This window comes from Fukomys damarensis, unplaced genomic scaffold, assembly GCF_012274545.1.
Source record: "Fukomys damarensis isolate Sample0158 unplaced genomic scaffold, DMR_v1.0_HiC HiC_scaffold_16, whole genome shotgun sequence".
Taxonomy (NCBI): Eukaryota; Metazoa; Chordata; class Mammalia; order Rodentia; family Bathyergidae; genus Fukomys; species Fukomys damarensis.
Window position 1 is genome coordinate 1,068,176 of NW_022900928.1, and position 20,384 is coordinate 1,088,559.

Sequence of the window (20,384 nt, forward strand, 5' to 3'; positions counted from 1 at the left end):
TGACCTGAGAGAATTATGTTTATTACGACTGAACAGATGCACTAAAGCGATCTCTGCCTCCGCCTGCTCCATCCCCACACAGAGCCTCGGCCTGGCCTCACCCGGCATCTGTGTACCCTCGCCGGGCTGGGGGAGGCAGCAGGAAGGGGTGACAAGAGCAAGCAGCAGGTGTGGGTCCTGGTGGGCACTTCAGCACCCCCACTCAGAGCCACAAAGAGCCAGGGCCCAGGCAAGGCCAGGGGAGGGCCTGAAGCCCCACCCCAAAACAGAGCAGAACCCGGCGGTGTGCAGGTCCAGCCTCAGAGAGGCCCACCTCCTGTGAAGTGCATCTTCCGAAGCAACAGAGCCCCCCCAGGTAGGGCCCGTGGGAGGGCAGGGTCCACAAAGAAGACCCAAGAAAGGAAAACCCCACATAAGAAAACACAAATGTCAGTCTGATAAATGTTTGTTGAATGAATGAATGAATCCCAGGCTCGTTGCTACAAACAGCACTCATCCATCCAACAGGGAAGCCAGGAAGCACGCTGCAGCCCCAGCGCACCCGTGGAGCCCACGCTCGGGGCGGCCCGAGCCCTCGGACCTCACCGCAGTCGTGCCTGGCACGTGTGCGCACACGCAGATGCACGGTCGTCTCTTTGCACATGTGCACCCGTCCAGCCTGGGCTCATCTCTCCTTCACGTGGTTCTGTGCCCCCGAGGCCCCGCCACTGGCCCCGTCCCCGCCACAGCCCCCACCAGGGCTGCTGCACAGCACCTCAGTGAGGTCGTCCATGATGGCAGTCTCTTTGGGGTCGAGCAGGTTGAACTCCCTGGTGAAGAGGATGAAGTGGACGTAGAGTGTGTTCAAATGTCCGTGCAGCTCCAGGGCCAGTGTCTCCTTGAAGTGGGCCCAATAGATGTGGCCCAGCACGTGAAATAGGTACTTGCAGATCTTCTTCACCAGGGCCTCGAAGGAGCTGGGGAATTCTCTGCCTGGTGGGGTGGTGGGGGGATGGCGTGTCACAGGTGGAGGGGCCCCGCTCCCCAAACCAGCCCTGCTGAGCATTGCAGCCTCTGCCCAGCAGAAGCGCAAAGCGCAGTCTCTTGCAGTCTGGCCCAGTGGGGCAATGCCTGCTGAGCCGTGCTGGCTGCCTGCACATGCAGGCGTGCTGACAGGTGCCCCAGGTTCTGTGTGGGCTGGGTTGGGGTGACAAGTCCCGGGCACCTGTGCTGGCCAGGCACTGGCCAACTGGCAGCTCAGGATCTGCTCTGGGACCTCCAGGCCCTGGCAGGCCTGAACATATCAGCCTGAGAGCCCCTGGGGGGAGTCTCACTGCAAAGCTGGTGGTGGAGGTCATGCAGGGCCTTGGTCCCAGATGCCCTCCCCACTCCACAGCCCAGGTGCCATGTACTAAGCAGGGGTCACACAGTTGCTGCCCCTCATGCCACACTCCGGACACCCTCTAGCCCAGCAGGAAAAGCACTTGCTAGCCCCAGGATGATGCCTACCCGAGCAGGCCGAGCTGCCAGCCGTGGAACGTACCATATTTTGTGGGGAACACGTCTTCATCAGTCACCAGCTTCTGCACAGAGCTCATGACGAAGTCGACGTACTGAGGGGCCGTGCACTTAACCTTCTTTCCCCGCTCATCGTACCAGTAGTACTGTCTGTGGGGACAGAGGCCAGTCGGTGCCCACTCCCACCTCGCACAACACAGAGCTTGCAGCGGCACATGGCAGGACCTGCAGCCAGGGCAGCAGAGACCGTGGCTGACCACATTCCTGTGGGGGTGTGTAGGTGCCGACACAGACACCACTGAAAGAGACTTGGCAGCCTCAAGCCCAGGGCTGGGAGTATTAAAGGAAACAAAGGTGTTCACCTTCATCTCCTCCACATTTGCTTAGCTTTGGGTTCTACTGTACTTTTTCTTTTGACTACATTGCCCGGGCTGGCTGTGAACTCAACACCCCCATCTCAGTCCCCCAAGGAGACAGCATGTGCCTATCTCTGTGTTTCTAACATGTGGCTGCCTGTCTCTGCATGGGAGGCAGCCTGGCACTTGTCAGAAGGCAAAGAACCTTCAGGAGCATCCACTGCCACCACCAGAAGCCCATGGGGCCCAGCTGGCATCTGCATTCTGGCCTCGATGCCCGATGCCCGACCCTCAAACACCCATGCTTGGTACTGCCAGCCCCTCAGAGGCCAGGGTCAGGGACAAAGACATACAAGGTGCAGAGCTCAAGCTGACTTTGATCATCTGATCACAGACTTGCAGCCCTGATCACAATCACGGCGCACACAGAAGAGCCTAGGCTGCCCCACAACACACCAGCTGTCTCAGAGCCTGCCACAAAAGACTGGCAGCAAAGGACATGGCTTCTCCCACAGCACACACCTCTGGGAGCTGGCCATGCCATGGAGATGCATCAGGAGTCCATCCCCTTGTACCCTGAGAAGCAGCCCATTTGTCCACTCATTGCTGAGTGCCATCATTGCTCTAGGGGGCAGCTGTTACACACTCCTGTGTGGGTTTGTGTGTGCACACGAACTTTTTTTGTGGGATACCAGGATGGGGTTATGGGTCACAGAAAAGATGTAATCTGCAAGTCACTGTCTGGAGCAGTGGCATCATTTACATCCCAGGGCTGCCCGTCCTCACTGGCCCTGGTGTTCACACAGGCGTGCTGCCAGAGAGATAGCACAACTTCAGCAGGGCATGAATTGTCCCCCAGCTACTGGTATGGAGCATCTTCTGCTCTGTTCCTTATGACCACTGGGGGGCGGTGCCTCCAAATCCTTTGCCCACTGTACACTGGGATGTCTTCCTAAAGGTGCATGGGGAGTTCCTCAGGGGTCAGGGATCCAGAGGTGAGCCAAGAGCTCCTTACATGTCCTGCCTGGTTCCCGTAGGTGTGTGTGAGATCTGTTGTATGTACCTGGATCCCAGAGGTGCCCTGAGAGTTTTGTAATCTGTATCCCGTCAGTGCATGTGAGTTTTTTTCCAGAGAATTCCAGATCCCTCAGTCCACTGAGAGCTCTTTCCACCTTCTGGATTACACTGGTTTCTGTTTCTGGATACCAGTACTTGTGCAGTATGTGATCTGCAAGATGTTCTCCCGTTCGGCAATGTATTGTTCCTTTCCTTAACAGTGTCCTTCTCGGACCAAGTTCTGAATCTTTATAAAGTCCGGCTGATTGTTTTCCAGTTTCACAGAACTCTGCTTAGTCCCAGGCCATGCAGATCTAAAACGTTACAGACTCAAGTTTTCTGTATAAGGTGTAAGGTTTAAGTCGACATTCTCCTTTATCTTGCAAACTTCTGACAGGTTTTCACACGTATTTACTGAAAACATCATCCTTTCTCCGCTGAATCTCTTTGACATTCTTGTCAAAAACCAGAAGGCCACATCTATGAGTTTCCTCCTGGACCCTGCTCCAATCCTACAATCTGTGTCTGTCCTTTGGCCAATATCCTGTTCTAATTACTGTGGTTTTACATTAAACCTTAAAACTGTGAGAACTTTTCATTCTTGTTTCAAAATTCTTTTGTTCCAATGGGTAATATTTCTCACTGTATTAATACATTTTAGTGCCACAGAATACTATTATATGAATCGCCTAAAATCCTGACATCCTACAGTCTGTAGTAGACATGCTGCTTTTGTTTTACTTCTGCCTGAATATTTTTTATATGTAATTTTACCCGGATTGTTTATTTGATGGAATCTCCACTTTTGAAACCACCACTTAATAAGTTCTAAGAAATTAAAAATTCTTGCAGCTGTCCCAGCTACTGTATCCTTCCATGTAAATTAGAATTAGCTGGACCAAAGCCAGAAAACCCTGATGATATTTTAATGGGAATTGCACTAAAACAACAGATCCATGTGCAGTAGGATTTATGCTTTTCGTATGCTGAGTTTTCCCACCCACAACATTGTGGCCCCACCCCCACCGCCTCCGCCTCTGATTTACATAGGTCACTGCTGATTCCTAGCCTTGGAGTTTTGTAATTTCTGGGATACAGTTCCTGTAAATATTAAGATTATGCCTAAGTGTCTTACTTTTTAAAGCTATTATAAATGGTACTGCCTTAATAATTTAGGTTTCCGACTGTCATTGGTAGTATAAAGAACTACATATACCTTTTTCTAGCATGGCCTGGCTTTATTTCTTTATTGTTTGAATCCTTGAATCCTTTTACAGTCATGTTCTGTATGAGTGGTGACAGCTTTATTTCTTCTTTTCCAATGTAGATGCCTTTTACTCCTTTTTCCTCGTAGTGCACTGCTAATCTTGAAATCTTATGTTTTCCAAACTACTGGTCCACTGGATTAAGCTATATAATTTACATGCATAGAGTGTTTTAAAAAATATTTTCTCAACTGAAAAAATGGAAATACAGTGTTTGTAAATGGGGAGGGGAGGAGGGGGTGAAGGGAGGGCAGGGACAAGGGGAAAAATGAGAATCAAGACCTATTATGTAAAGGTACAGAATCCCAATGATGAATGTAATTGTATTGTATACCTAGATTGTACCAATAACCTCAATAAAAAGAAAGAAAAATATTTTCTCATCATCCTTTTAACATGTGCTGAGTTTATAGTTATGTCCTTATTCTTTATATTGATCATTTTCATAGTCTTTTTATCTTTATATCTGGCTAGAGGTTTATCAAATTCTTTGGACAAGCAAATTCTGGTTTTACTGACTTCCCTACTGCTTTTAGAAATCACTTTTAATGACTTCTTCTCTTATTATTTCCTTTGTTCTGCTCAATTTTGGTTGATTTTTACCTTTTGGGGGAGGGTACCAGGGATCGAACTTGGGACCTTGTGCTTGGAAGGCAAGCAGAACCACTGAGCTAAATCCCTGGCCCTGACTTTTATTTTTTTTATTGAAGATGCAAACCTTAGATTATCAGTTCAAGATGTTTATAAAATAAGAATCCAGGCCTATAAATTTCCCTCTAAGCCTTGCTGCATACCATGATTCTGAATGTAATTTTATTTCTGCTTAGTTTAAAATAGCTTCTAATCTCTCCTGAGACTTTCTGAGAACAAATTATTCAGGACCGCGTTGACTCGAGTGCTTAGAAAAATTCTCATTACCTTTTTGTTACTGAATTCCACTTTAACGACAAAACTACAATGTGGTCAGATAACTTACTTAGTATAACTTCAGTCTTTAAAACTGTTAAGGGCTCTTCTATTCTGGTGAACACTCCCTGTGAACGTGAAAAGAACGTGTACTCTTCTGCTGAGGTGCAATGTCCTTAAGTGCCACCCGAGCTTGTGGCATGTCGGTGGTCTGTGGTGGGACTTCAGCTCTGTCTACACGCTCCACGCACAGCTCTGTGCTTCCTGCAATGCACAGGTGCCTCACTCTGCTCGGCAAGCTGGCCCTTTGCTAGCACGTGATCTCTCCCTCCGCCCAGCGAGTCTCCTCTTGTTCTAAATCTTGGCTGGTAGGAACACAGTCACTTCAGCCTCCTTCTGAATGGTGTCTTCTTGGCTTGGCTTTTTCCATCCTTTTACTTTGAACCTCTGGATACAGCGTTTACAGTGATGTTAGCTAGGGTCTGAGGGTCTGTCCACAGATGTGGAGGCTGAATCACACCCCAAGGAGATGGCGTCAGAAGCAGAGCCTCTGGGATGTGGACTCTGCCTGTGACTGAGGCCCAGAGCGCGTCTCACAGAAGGTCTGGCTTTCACCAGACAGCACAGCTGCTGCTCCTGGATCTGGGCTTCTAGCCTCTGCAAGTATGAGAAACAGACTTCTCTGGCTTCGAAGTCCTGTCTAAGGCATTTTGTTACAGCAGCCTAAATAGATAAGTTTCTTGTAGATACCACATAGTTGACCGAACAAAAAACTTCTGCTAAGAATCCATTCTCATAAACACTGTACTGTAATTGTGTCTACACCACTCATATTTACTGTAACTTATTCTGTTTTGATTTTAGAGTTACCATTGTTTGTTTGTTCCCTCTGCTTTTTCATTTCTTGTATTTCCTCTTTCTAGCTTTCTCTTGAGCTACTTAAATTTTTCCTAGTACTCCATTTTAATTTACCTATTAAGGTTTTGTATGTCTTTCTACAGTTTCAGAGGCTGCTCAACAGGACTACAAAGCACATACTCGGCTTTCAAGCTCAACTCCGCATTGGTGTGTGGCCTCTCCAACCAGGAGCAGACTGAGCCTCTTTCCTTCCACCATGGTACCTCACACTGCCCTTTGCACAACTGAGAAACTCTCAGACCAGCTCTGGCTTCTGCTCCCACTTATCTGATGATGCAGAGCTAAGCTGAGAGGAAGTCTCTGCTGCTGCTATTTCTGTGGCTCTCTCTCACGCCACTGCTCACCGGGGGACTCCTGGACAACTCTCTTACAGAGGTCTGAGGCCCTGATGCACTTAGTTTCCCTTCGTCACTTCTTCATTCCAGAAGAGCACAGTCACTCAAGGACATGGGATGTGGGCTGCAGGACAACCTCTGCTTTGTCAGCCCTTGTGATGTGGTGGAGCTCTGTGGGCCCCAGTTCCACCCTGGTGCTGAACGCTTTTCCTCTGCTCCGGTCACACAACTCTGCAGAGGTGGGAGGTGCTCAGCAGTGACTTCTGCCCTTGTCCTGGTCCCGCCCTCTCTCGCCGCCTTGGATTCCAGGGCTGGCTTCTCTGGATTGTCTCTGGGTGTTGGCAGGATGGAGATGGTCCCCTGCCTGACGAGTACCCTCTGACCAGGCAGACCTGCTGGCCTTGACAATGGCAAGGGGCTCTGTGGATCGCTGACCAATCTCTCTTTTCCTTTCAAACTAGTTTGAGTTTTTGTCCTTTGGTCTCAAATGACTCCTAGGAAGGATTACGTGAAAATGAATCCACATATAGTAGCAATGTAAAGTGGCTGCAGACAGAAGTGTATGGGAGTTTGTGCTGCCCTGGCTCTCCAGGACACACTGGGGATGGCTGTCTGCATGGACGCAGGCTTGCCTCACACCACACCTTATGCTCTTGCCAGGAAGCTTTGTCCAAACAAACCCAAACCTGAGAGTATGTGGCACAGAGGCCTGCGGCAGCCACTTGGGCAGGCACTACCGACACTGCTTCTGGCCAGGCTGAACACTCTCAAGTGCTGCTTCACCTCCCATCAGAACCCATCTCTGTCCTACCACACCAAGCCCACTCCCAGCATGGCCACAGAGTACCGTCCTATCCTCCCAGGAAAAGGCCAGACCTGAATGGACAGGGTGTGGACAGCCAGCCTCACCTGCCCCACATCACTAAGCATGGCTGTGACCCACTGGAGTGATATGAGCACCTCCTTCCTGTGGGTTCTCCACAGCAGTTTGGCTTTGCCTGGGGACCTCTGCTTCCTACATCAGGAGCCTAGAGGGCCACATCTGTAAACAGGATGGCTTTCAGGACGGTGCATCCACATGTATGTTCATGTGTCTGCATCAGGCCCTGGCCTATAGGTCCCAGTGCAAGAAAATACACTTGGCTGGATCCTACCGGGCTAAGCTCCGGCAGAAACAGCCTTCTGCTTGTGCCACAACTAACACAGCCTTGGTAGCAAGCCACGCCATTTGCATTCTCCTACCCACAACACAGGTGAGGTGCCCATGGCAGAAATGAATGAGAGCTGCCAGCATCAGGCCTATAAGGCAGCCACCAGGAAGGCACCTCCAGCTCCTACAGAGTGGCTTGCCTCAGCCACGCTGCTCCTCCCAGCACACAGAAGTATGAAAAGAAGCTGGTGCAGGGGAGCACAACTCCCTGTGGTGCCCTGCAGTCTCAGGGAACGACACCTGGGCATCCTTTTCAGAAACATCCCTGCCTGTCAACCTCCTGCCAGATCCTGACACCCCTGTGCCATAGGAGGGAGCCTGAAGGCCAGGCCACCAACCTGACAGACAGGCAGATGTGCAGAGAAATGCCCAGCCCAAGGCTCTGTAGGACTCTTGGTGAGCCTGGAGCTTGGCAGCAGGGCCTACTACAGACGACCCCATCCCTCCCAGGAGGGTGTGGCCAGGCCACTACTCACGTGTTGCACACGGCCATTGTCTGACATGTATCTCCTGTGCAAAATTCTGAGATTGTGCTATATTGCAGGTTGATGTGATGGAAAAATGTTGTTGCTGGAAGAGAGGAAAGGGCCAGGTTTGAAACACCCTGCTTCCAGCTGGGCACTTAAGCCTGTCCCCCTCCACAAGGGGGCTGCTGGGAAGAAGCTGGGGGTCCTCGGGATGGGGGCGGGAGGCTCGACTGCCCGCAGCCTTGGGGTCCTCCCCATCAGCCCACACGCACTGTTACTGGCCAGCCACTCATTGAGGTCGATCTCCCGGGGCAACACCACCAGCTCCTTGAACTCAAAGTCGGTGATCCTGGATTTAGTATGCTCTGGCTCCAGGTACATCTTCTTCTCCTCTGTAGCAGGCTTCTTGCCATTGGGCTTTGCTTTAGACTTCCTGCCAAGAGAAAAGGGATTGCATGGTCACCAAGAGCTGGGCTAGACTCAGGCCCCATGAGGCCTCCAAGAAGGCCCTGCTGTGGGTTACTCTTGGCAGGGCAGGTGAGCAGTGGCTGCCCAAGCCCCTGGAGGGAATCCATCCTCTGCCACAGCCTAGCAGGCTGCTCAGGGCGGGGCTGCTCCAGCCAGGAAGCTGTGGACCAGCCTTCAGAGGTATTAGGCCTCTGGCCAGCTGGAACTTGGACCTAGGCAGGCAGGTGGTAGCTACATTGGCACTTGTATGACCTGACCTTGCAACTATCCTGCTCTCAACACAGGGCCAGGCTGGAGGCAGGGTGGGCATCACTCAGCCCAGCTTGATGATCCCGAAGTCCACAGTGTCAGCCTCCCTCAGAAAGCTGCTTTCTCGAGCCTTGAGCAGAATCCTGTGGGCTGCATGTCCCCTTCTACAATGGTCAGGCTCACCTGCACTCACTGCACCAGCCCAGGGACATTGGAGGCTCACCCCCACAGAAATGCCGGCTCTGAAAGATGCCTGCCCCACCCAGTGTGACAGGAGCCCCAAACCACCACCTGGGTACCCCGGAGTCCAGGACTGGCCTGGGAAGTGCAGCGACAGTCAGGTCCTCCCATTACTGAGCTGTCCCACACACCTCCAGGGAGACCATGCACGTGACAGCTCTGTGGGCTCACAGACAACCACTGAGTAGCAGCCAGCAGGGCAGGGGGGCCCCACCCACACCCTGTGTGAGTCCCAGACAAGGCAGCTATACACCTCCCAGAGACCAAGGCCCTATGCAGCACCCTGTGCTCTCCACCAGGTACATCGTGAGGCAGGGTGGCATGAGAACCCAGCTTCTGAGGGAATAGGACCCACAGGCTTCTCCTTAAGCTCTGCTCGTTTGAAAAACAGTTCTTTTCCAACAAATTGTATTGCTGTATTTTCACACAATGCCGTAGTATGGCTATTCTTAAATGAATAAATATATATTTTTAAAATGTTTTAGTTTCACTGCCAGGACTGGTGGCACATACCTGCAATTCTACCACTCTGGGAGGCTCAGGCAGGAGGACTGTAAATCTGAATGTAGTCCAGACAATTGAGCAAGACTTTGTCTCAAATCTTAAAAAGACAATAAAAATTTTAAATGGGCTGGCATGTAGCTCATTGTGAAGGTCCTGGGTTCAATTTTCAGTACTGCTAAAAAAAAAAAAAGTATTACGTCTTGTTTTCAGCTGAACAGAGTAGCCATCAGGTACTAAGGCCACCGAACAGAACATGCTGTAGCTCTGCATGTCTGCATGTGGTCACTTCTTCCAGGCCAGCTGTCCCCCAGCGCTGGGGCAGTATTGAGCCCCCACGCTTGTGGCTCATCTGCTAAATAAGCTTCTAAGTGGCCATGAGAAGGGCTGCTCCCCTGGGAGGGGAAACACAGCAGCGCTTGTCAGCCGGATGCCTGGCCTGAGCTGTCTGGGAGGTGTCACACCAGCCTGGAGACTCTTTTCACAACGTCTCTGCTCCATCCCATAGCCACATGCACGTCCAGGAGTAAAGAGGTGACCTGACTGGAAGCCTCCATAGGGAGTTCCTCAAGGTGGGGTCCACTGGGCACAACACAAGGGACCCCAAATGGAGCACGAAGATGGGGGACAGGGGAGCCTTGTGGCCTCTGAGGACCCCAGGGGCAGCAAGGAGGCCCTGGCTGCAACCTGCAGTGAGCTTTCCACACAGCATGGCTCAATCTCTTGTTCCCATCTGAACACCTGAATTCCTTAGTGGTAAACACCATGACTTGTACAAAACCAGGTATAAGACAGCACTGGTACACAGACTTACTGACAGGCACAAGACACCTTTGTCAGACAATCCCACGGAGGCAGTGCTGCACAGAGAGGCCCTGGGCAAGTGCCCAGCGTGTCCTCATGTGGCTGCCTGCTTGAGGAGACAAAGGCTCCGTGACTGGGAAGGTGGGTCAGGGAGTGAGGGAAGATGCCAACGTGGTGGGAGACACTCTGGAGGGAGCCTTTCCAAGAGCGCCGCCTGGCGGCACAGGGGACACCTGTAGGAAGAAAGGTGCTAGAGGCTGGACCACCACAGCCAAGGTGGGGGCTGGCAGGAGGTGGCCCTGGGCTCAGTCTCTAGAACCTCCTCTTGAGGCAGTGGGTGCTCCTAAGAATGAGGAGGCACAAACCTCGCCCTGGCTTTTTTTGAGGTGGCCAGCCAGTGAGAATGCACAAGCTGGTGCCTTCCCTGCTGGCCCAAGAACACAGGACATTGAGGGCAGCCAAGCTTCATGGCACCAGGAGGCAGCCTAGTCTGGCTGCACCCCTGTCTTTCAACAGCCACATGGATGGTGGGGTGGTGGTGAAGAAAGGTCTTTGTAACTCTGACCAATCCTATTTTTTCCTCTCTGTTTTGAAAGGTTGCTGATAGTTTATTTAAGAGAAAGAGGAAAGAAAAATGCTCCCTCAATGCCAGGGAAATGTTTCTCTTTCAGCTTCTCACGGTAGATCCTGGCCTTAAAAGGCCATATGCTTGGCCTCTGCTGCAGGGCCAAGAGTGGCCAGAGCCAGGAAGGGGACAGGGCAGGGCAGGGCCCAGCCCAGTCCCAGAGCACCCAATACACAGCAAACTCCAGGAGAAGATACCTGAGCTCCTCCGGGGCTGGAGCACAGGCATGGATACATGGATACCAAGGCTCCCAGCAGGAGCTCCTGGGTCCCATGGCAGTGGCCTGGCACAGCAAGGTCTCCAGAAGGAGTGCTACAGATATCCTTGGGACATGTCTACTCCCTGTTCCCAGCACTTCTCTGATATCCAATATGAGATCATAGTATGTACAGAGTTTAAGCACCATTCTGTCAGGAAGCCCAGGCCAGCCTGTAATCCAACACCAGGCACATGGAACCAGCCTCACTGAGCACTGCAGGACCTGCCCACATCCACAGGGCAGGTGCCACCCGGAGCCCTGGCCCTCATCACCACCAAGCTGATCTCCCCTGCCGTGGGCCCAGCCCCACCTGGACAGCCACACATGCTGAGCTCAGCCTCCCTCTGGAGGGACCATACTGCACAACAGGGCAGATTATAGTGGGTGCCAGGCTGCCAGTCCAGGTGGCATGACCCACCTCATGCTATGTGAGCAATGGGCAAAGCCATCTCTGAGAACAAGGCATCACCTTGGTCCTTGAGTCCTGATTTCAGGGCCTGCCTTAGAGGTTGCCCTGTGAAAAGAGCCCTGTCATACACCAGTAAGTGGGGAACTTTTCCAGACTGAGGCTACTCTCCACCTCTGGTTGCCAGATCCACCACCAGTCAGGCAGTGCCTAGGAACCTGGCTCACTCTGTGACAGGGCACATGGTCCTGGGCTGGGCACTAGCATCGTGCCTCCTCCTATGGGCACTACTGCTTTGGAACAAACAGGCAGGTGCACACCAGGATCCCTGAGTTCTTCCTCCAGGTTCATGCTGATCTTATCACCCAGGGCCAGCCTGGGGTCCCTGAGGTTCCTGCACTCCAGGATAACCTTCCTGCCAGACCAAGATTCCATGGACCATGGTCCCAGGGCCTTCTCCTGCTGGGCCCCAAGGGGCAGGACCAAGGGGACACATAAAGCCCAGCCTCTGCCTCAGGAAGGATCTGGAGTCTCGATGGAGACAAGATAGCAAACATTTTAAACCCTGCTTCCCTCCTTCCTGGGAGGGGCTCAGCTGGGACACCAGCTCCACTAAGCCAGCCCCAATCCACCTGCTCAGGGCTTCTGTCCTTATGGCCACCCTTGAGATCCTGGTTCTGAAACAGGTATTTTTCAGCCTAGCCCCAGAGGCATGCCCAGGCTGTGGTCTCAGTGGCCTGGCTGCCCTGCAGGTAGTGGCCCCATGGGCCTCCTCTTCATGCTTTCCACATAGCTCAAGAGATGGGATTTGGCTGCTGTGACCTCTTGGGATGGGAGCCCCCAAAACAAGCCCCTGCTTGACACTTGGACTAAACTTGGGCTCCACAGGGCAGGCACTTTCCGAGTGAGGACCAGGTGCACCAGAACTGCCTTTATCCTGACTCCAACACACCCATCTGACTGCACCCCACATCCCGAGCTCCTGACACCTTCACTGCCACAGCAGATGCACCCACCCACACAGCAAACTCTACTTAATCTTCTAAGACCCATCAAAAGTCACACCCCCACTCCAGCCAGCCATACCCTGTGAGGTTGTGTCCATCAGCCTCCCCCACATCAGGTCAAAGTGAATCCTTGCTACTGCGGGGTGCCCTGCCTGACATGCCTAATGGCCAAGGAGCAACAAAAGCTTGTAGATTTAAAAAACAGAACAAATCTTAATGATATCTGTTGTCAGGCAGGGGGCCTTGGGTTCCTAGGCACAGAGCAGAGGCAGCTACCCCCAGCAGGGTGGTGTGGGTGCTGAGGCAGAAGCAGGGCCCTGAGGAGACTGAAGGCCTGGGAATGGTAAAGATCTGTAGCAGAACACAGTGCCTTAAGAAAAGAGTGTCCAGGTAAAACTGTGGAGGTAAGGGGTGGTATAAAGAACTCAGAGTCACAAGTCCTGAAGACCAGGCCTGAGGAATCACTGTTTGAGCAGCATGTGGGGGAAACAAAGAGGGGAGCATGGCAGAGCCCTCTTACAAGGGACCTGCGTGTTTCTTGGCCAGGGTGACTGTGGGTGCTGCTCAGCCCTCTGAGCCTGAGTCAAGGCTCGAAGGACCTTTTACCCACCACTGGCCCAGCAGTGCCTCCTTTGAGGACAGGACCTGGGCAGCTTGGGCCCTGCTCCCTGGCTGAGCTCTCCCAGCCTCCCTCCTGTCTATCAACCACTACCCAACAAGGACAGCAGACTGGACAAGCAGGGAGGCCACCTCCCATCCTCAGCCCAACAGATGCAACTGAGGCCTGTGTCTCCATTCAGCCTCAGCTGTGCTTTTAACACTGGCAGACCACACCTGGATGGCATCCTGTGTCTCCCATCCCATCCCTTAGCACCCCTACACAGCACAGGCTCAGCTGCTCAAACACAGCAGAAGGGACATGTGAGCTCCCTTATCCTGTGGCCCTCCAGACCAGGCATACTTTCACCAGCCTCTTGTGTTCCCAATACACTAGGAGATGCGCTTTGCTTGGAAAATGCCCACGTGGCAGAGAAAGAGACAACAGCTCAGAGCCAAAGGCCCATGCAATCAGGTGCCACTGCAGCCCTGAGGGCCACAGCCCTACCTCTCCAGCTGCTCCTCTGTAAGCCCATCTGCGAGGCCCTGTCCAGGGACACCTCTTTCCCCTAGTGGAGCAGCCTCTCTAGGCAGACAGTGCCTGCAGCCGCACAGCCAGGCAATGCCTGCAGGTCACCCACCATACATGTGCACACGGCATGTGGACATGCCCATACGTCATCCATGTCAGCACTGCTACAGTTAAGAGCGAAAGACACCACCTGCCCACCTGTACTTTCCCAAAGTTTCACACTTCTAGGGCTGGGGACTTAGCTCAGCGGTTTGGTGGCCTGCCTTGCAAGCGCAAGGACCTGAGTTCAATCCCCTGGACCAAAAAAAAAAAAAAAAAAACCCCAAAGTTTCCCCCTTCTAGGGCTGGGGACTTAGCTCAGCGGTTTGGTGGCCGGCCTTGCAAGCGCAAGGACCTGAGTTCAATCCCCTGGACCAAAAAAAAAAAAAAACCCCAAAGTTTCCCCCTTCTAGGGCTGGGGACTTAGCTCAGCGGTTTGGTGGCCGGCCTTGCAAGCGCAAGGACCTGAGTTCAATCCCCTGGACCAAAAAAAAAAAAAAACCCCAAAGTTTCCCCCTTCTAGGGCTGGGGACTTAGCTCAGCGGTTTGGTGGCCGGCCTTGCAAGCGCAAGGACCTGAGTTCAATCCCCTGGACCAAAAAAAAAAAAAAACCCCAAAGTTTCCCCCTTCTAGGGCTGGGGACTTAGCTCAGCGGTTTGGTGGCCGGCCTTGCAAGCGCAAGGACCTGAGTTCAATCCCCTGGACCAAAAAAAAAAAAAAAAAAACACCAAAGTTTCACTCCTCTGAACCAGAACCAGGCAGGCTGGCTCTTTGGCTTCCACGGAGACCTTCTGTGAAGCCCATGCTATCACAGGCACAAGAGACTATACTGTGGGCAGTGAGCCCAGGGACTCCCTGGCCAAGTCCCAAGGGGAATCACTAACAGCCTCACCAAGAACCTTGCTCTGGGGGCTGCAATAAAAGGAGCCTCGCAAAAGCAAGTGCAAATACTCTGACTGTGAGATGACAGGCAGACTCTGGCAAGGAGGAGAAGGGCTGATTCCCAGAACACATTCTGAGTGCCCTGCCAGGACTCCTTCCCTCCTGGCTGAAGCACAGCTCCAGGCTCCAGAAACCCAAGGCCTGTCCAGAACTCATGCACCCACCTGTACATGCCACTCACACTCCAGCATACTAACACACACATGCAACCAGACACACCAGCACATTCGTACCCTAATACCATGTACACACACCATACCCACTCACATACTAGGTAACATATACTAACATGCATGTATATGCATACGAGGCTGGGGACACCATGCAGATTAGAAAAATAAGAAGCCAGAGAACCATTAGGAACAGTATTTTTGGCAAACACCCCCACAGCAGCCAGTCTGGCACCAGGTATCTGGGGGCACCCCACATTGCCTCTGGACAAGGACACGTGAGGACAGCTCCACCCCTGCCTCTGAGAGTCAAAGCCCCTGCCTGCTGGTGGTGAAGGGCCCCTGAGGACCAGGCAGGACCCTAAGCTGGTGAGACACAGTGAGGCCAGAAAGATCGCTCTAGCCACTGGTGGGGCACCAGGCCGCCTCCCTCCTGGGGTTCAGGGTGAGGGTCTCTCCCATAGCAGCTGGAGGTACAGGTGGCCAAGGAGAACCTCACTGGGCAAACAAAGTTTCAGACCAGCTCTGGCTTCTCCTGGGCAGTACACAGACTCACTGGAGTTTCGAGGTTGGCCTCAGGTTATATCAGCCATCTAGCCCAGAAATGGCCCGCCCACCTTCCCACCTGCCCACCTGCCCATGGCTGATCAGTGCTGCCTTCAAGGCCACAGCTCATCCTGACTGCCCTCCTGGGGCAGGCTGTTACCTGAGTACTTTGCTGACTGCCTGAAGCACCATTTTGCAGCAAAATCCAGTTTTGGGGGGCTGGCCGAGCAGAGCTCTGTCTGCCGGGAGGCCACAGTGATCACCGAGCATGATGGGAGAGACTGCTGGCTGGTGAGCAGGGGCCAGGCCAGGCTGGCTGCTAGGCTCTGTCCCTGGCTCCCTCCCTCGGAAGTGCCCTCCGCCCTCAATCTGGGCCAATGAGGACAGCTGCAGAGAAAAACAGCTGCTCCCTCCACAGAACAGGGACGCTCGAGCTGGCTAGACTCAGGAGTGGCTGAATTGCCTTTTCAAAACTGTGCAGAGCTGGCTGGGCGGAGCTGGGCTGAGCAGGGTCAGGAGGAGGGACCTGGGAAGGGCCTGTCAGAGAGGCCCCAGGTTACACCTTGAGGGGACTTTTGGCAGCTGGCCCCAGCTCACCCCAGGAATCCAGTAGGCAGGACAGGACATCCTGCAAGCACCCTCAAGCCAGGCCAGACAGAGTGGACACAAGCTCCTCTCTCTCCAGGTGGGTCTGCACAAAGGCGTGACTGGATTCTGGGGCACTGGGAGGGTACTGTGCCAGCCCCGGGCACATACTCCAACAGCTGGTGCCAGCTGGAACCACTGCCACCAAGGGCCAGTGCCTAATGGAAACATTGGAAATACTTCCTCATGGGTGCTCGAGAAGCCGTGTGGCCAAGGCCTGCCTAATGGCAGCTCTGTACACTGCTGATCACCAAACCCTGAAAAATCAAACACCTGGAGAGGGACACTCCCACTTTTTATGAGTTTCGGCTTACAGCAGCTGCAGTGTGGTTCAAGGGCTTGGCAAAAGCAGCCACCATGGCCTACATGGGGCACTGTCCAGACAGCTGACCCTTCCCTCAAAGCCACAGAGTCCCTCTGCAGTAGGTGGGCAGAAGCAGAGGGAGGGAGCACACAAACGTTCCCAGATGCGTCCACTGCACAAGGGCTCCAGTATGGCTTCTATCTGTACACATGGAAGAAAGGCTTGGTTTTCCCTCCTGTCCTTTTTCTGTCCTAGATCTCATCCAGGATCCCATGAGACATGCAGTCCTGGGGCTCCTCTTGGCTGTGACAGTTTCTCACCTTTCACAATTAGATACCTAGCAGTTCTGAGGGTACACTCTGGGGCCCCTGAGCTGGGATCTGACTGGTGTTTTTCTTAGGGTCAGCTGGTCTGGGAGGAAGACCAGAGGCAAAGCACCTCTACATCATCTCCCATCAAGGAGCCTCATCCTGGTGATGTGCCCAAACTCCTGGCTGAGCGGCATGTCAAGGCTTCCGAAGTGCAGTGACTCCTTCGTTCTTGGGAGGGAAGTCATGCTATGCACAGCCATGTGCAAGGGGTGGAGAGTTCTTCCTCACCAGCTCAAGGGTGCAGCATCTACATGACTTACTTGGAATTCTCTTCCATTAAACTGACTGACTCTCTTACTAAAACAGTGTGGAATCGCAAGTATTTATGTTACACCTTGAGTTTAAAAGCAATAGTACTTTACTCTCCTAATTCAACTGGCCAACCCTGGTGCCTGGCGTGCCCCACAGCAGCATGGCTACTTCTGGGCACTTCCACACTGTCCAGTACCACAGGAAGCCTGAGATTCTTTTGGAGTACTTCCTGCACTAGCCAAGGAATCAGCCACTTTTTCGAGGAGTCCTGATTCCCTACTAGAGAATATTAAAAACAGGGATCTGAGCACCGAGGATACACTTGCTCCCAGCCCTTCTCAGCTGCATAGCTCAGAGCTATGTGTGCATGCACAGCTATATATTTAACCTCTGCCCTCGTCTGTGTGCAGATCCCTCTAGGAAGGAACCCTTTCCAGGGGTACCAAGAAAGCAGGTACTTGCTGTGCCTCCTCACACAGGTGCAGGGGAGCTTGGCTGCTTAACAGTGCACAGAACAGTGTCCAGATGGAGTCCAATGAACATAAAAGAGAACACATTGGACAGTGATACCCTGTGATGATTAAAACACCCTGGAAACATGCACAAAACAGACAGAAACTGCAACCTAAATACATTAGAAATAGGAAATCACAGAAACAGTGACTTCAAAGAGGTTAAACTCTGCCTGCCTTGCAAGCACAAGGACCCGAGTTCAACTTCTGGCACCAAAAACAAAACCAACCAAACAAACAAACAAAAAAAACAGGTTAACTCAAAATAAGAATCATAAATGAGAAGGCAAACCAGGAAATGAAGTCTAAACTTTAGAAAGAACACAAAACCAATACTTAGAAAAGTGGAAAATGGAAAGAGAAAGGATTTTCTAAAGAAAAAAGAATGAGCAGACCACTTCTACCACAACAGAATGATGGACACTGGCCCTGACCTCTACCACTGCCAGTAGCAACATCGGGAAAACACATGAGGCAGTGCAGCTTGGGACAGGCAGAAGGCTCCATGCCTGGTGCTGTTGGGCTGCTGGAATTTGCAGGGTGGGAGGATTCACAGGATGTAGCTACAGAGAAGGGCTGCAGCCAAATCTGTGAACAGCTGAGGGTGTGCAGGGAGAGCTGACACGAGGCTGGTGGAGAACAACTCCAGGGAGCATGCACTGAGGGGAGACCCCAGAGGGATGTGGTCAGGGACAGGAAGGACAGCGCTCAGGCTGGAGACAGAGGAGGGGGGAGCCACAGCAGCCCAGAGCAGGGGCTCCTCTAGACTGGCCCTAAAGTTCAGAAACAAGTCCCAAGAGAATCCCACAGACCCACGCAGGCACACTTCCAGGGAGGATCCCATGGCAGTGCCTCTGCAATGTGTAGCATATGAAACTCAACTTATGGCAGAAACTCAACTAAGAGGCAGAAAAGTACAACCTGTAGCCAGGAGTCAAAAACCAATCCAAATAGGTATAGAGATACAAAGAAAGAACAAGAAAAGAAATCCTTTTTAAAAAGGGTCTACCTAAGTATTGTAGTATCTGCCTAGCTTGTGAGAGACCCTGGGTTCAAACCCCAGTACAAGAAAAAAACGAAACAAAATAAAAAGAACACACAAATATACAAATCACACTGTCACACTGCCATAAGCAACACTGAAACAGGGATCCTGAAAGGGTGGTTGAAAAAAAGTGCCTTGGGGCAGCAACACCAAGGGGAAACCAGTGGGGGCGGCCAGCAAGGCAAGGTGAAGGAATGACTGTGGTCAGAGTATTTGGCCTACTGGAGGCCAGGAGAGGCACCATGACTGGAAGGCTCTGGGTAGGGACAGGATGGGAAGCCACATGAAGGTGCATGTGATATGAGCTGGTGGTGTGGGCATGTGGACAGAGCACCAGGCCCAGAGGCAGCACATAGAGGGTGTCGAAGCTGCCCTCGAGACCACCATGTATCTGTACCGGGCCAATGGATGTCATGACTGTTTCCTTGGCTCACACTTCTGGAGGTGTGAGGGTCTGCTCTGGTGACCCGCCTTCTCCCTGGCAGTGTCAGGCATGCAGGGTGTCACAGTGACTTGAGCACATCTGTCTGGCTTCTCCCCCTTCTCCTTTAGCCACTAGGACTCAACCATGGGCTCCACCTCGACGACTTTAATCCTAATCACTTCCCAAGTGCCCCACTTAGGAATACTAGAGCCAGATTAAGCTTTTATCCTCTTAACACCTCACAGTGGGGATAAAATTTCAACACAGAGTGTTTGGGGGACATGTTCACTGTCCTGACCATCGCTGCATCTGGCAGAATGACTACATTAGATGCCTCACCAAGTGCTGACAAGGCCCTGGACAGGTGGACCTCTCCTCAGTGCTGGAAGGAGTGCAAATGGCATAGCCAATCCAGCAAACACGTGGTGGCACCCTGGAAGGCTAGGCTCACAGTTCCATAGACTTGGCCATGTGTCTCCGGGCACTCCACCCAGAGAAATAAAACCAACGTGTCCACACAAAGCCTGGGTGCCAGTGTACAGAGTGGCTCCAATATGATGCCTGCACTGAAGACAACCTGTGGGCCCTTCAATAGGTGAAAGCGCAGATTCGTGACAGTGAGCACAGTGTCCTAGTATATGCAGCAGAAGCAAACAAGTACTGACACAACAACTTGGACGGCTCGTGAAGACATTACACTGAGTGAGAGAAGGCAGCCCAAAAAGCCAGAAAGCTGGGACTGCACTTACATTATACTCCTGGAAGCACAGAGCTTGGTGACAGGGATAGATCTGTGAGTGGGGAGGGGAGAGGTGACTGCACATGCTTATTATCTGGACTGTGGTGGTGGCTACAGAAAAGTAAGCTCCTTCTCAAAAAAGTTCACTTTGCTATATGATCATTCAAAAAATTATAATAGAGAAATTAAATCCTAAATAAAATAAAATGCTAGAAGCAAAAAAAACTTCAAAAGTAATGAACATAGATACATTTAAAGATCCGGAGGACAGTATGGATACTATGAGAAAAAGATAAGGGATCTCAAAATAAATACAGAAATTCCAAAAAAGAAATTTCTAGAACTAAAAAAGAAAAATATCTGAAATGAAATTTTGATAGGATTAATAGCATATTAAATAACGCTGAAGAAAAGACTAAATAAAAACACTCACTGAAATTTATAGATAGCAACTAAAGCAGAAATTAGAAATTTCTAACTATAAATGTTTATATTTGAAGAGAAAACAAAAATCAAGGTTCTATGCATCCACCTTAGGAAGTTAAAACATGTAGGCTGAATAAAAAGAGAGAAAATGAAATCAATGAAATTAAAATGGACAACAATGAAGAATAAATTAACTGCAAGTTAGCCTTGAAAATTTCAAGAAAACTGCTAAATTTCCCAGGACATTAAAAAAAAAAAAAAAAAAAAAAAA

The 20,384-nt window shown here is 51.7% G+C and overlaps 1 protein-coding gene across 3 annotated transcripts in view; it reads right to left on the bottom strand.

The window, feature by feature from the left end:
- The window catches only part of Mob2 (MOB kinase activator 2), a 32,238-nt gene continuing 11,854 nt past the window's right edge, over positions 1-20,384 (bottom strand). Inside the window, exons 1-5 of one of the 3 annotated variants that reach the window (XM_033764045.1) lie at positions 9,481-9,559; positions 8,283-8,443; positions 8,020-8,113; positions 1,523-1,647; positions 1-972 (exon numbers count right to left, since the gene is read on the bottom strand). In XM_033764045.1, the coding sequence (XP_033619936.1) occupies positions 665-972; positions 1,523-1,647; positions 8,020-8,113; positions 8,283-8,391 (636 nt within the window). In that variant the 5' untranslated portion in view covers positions 8,392-8,443; positions 9,481-9,559 and the 3' untranslated portion in view covers positions 1-664. Of the gene's footprint in view, positions 973-1,522; positions 1,648-8,019; positions 8,114-8,282; positions 8,444-9,480; positions 9,560-15,555; positions 15,820-20,384 lie in introns of those variants that run through there. The other 2 variants (XM_010640398.3, XM_033764044.1) reach the window with 2 other exon arrangements.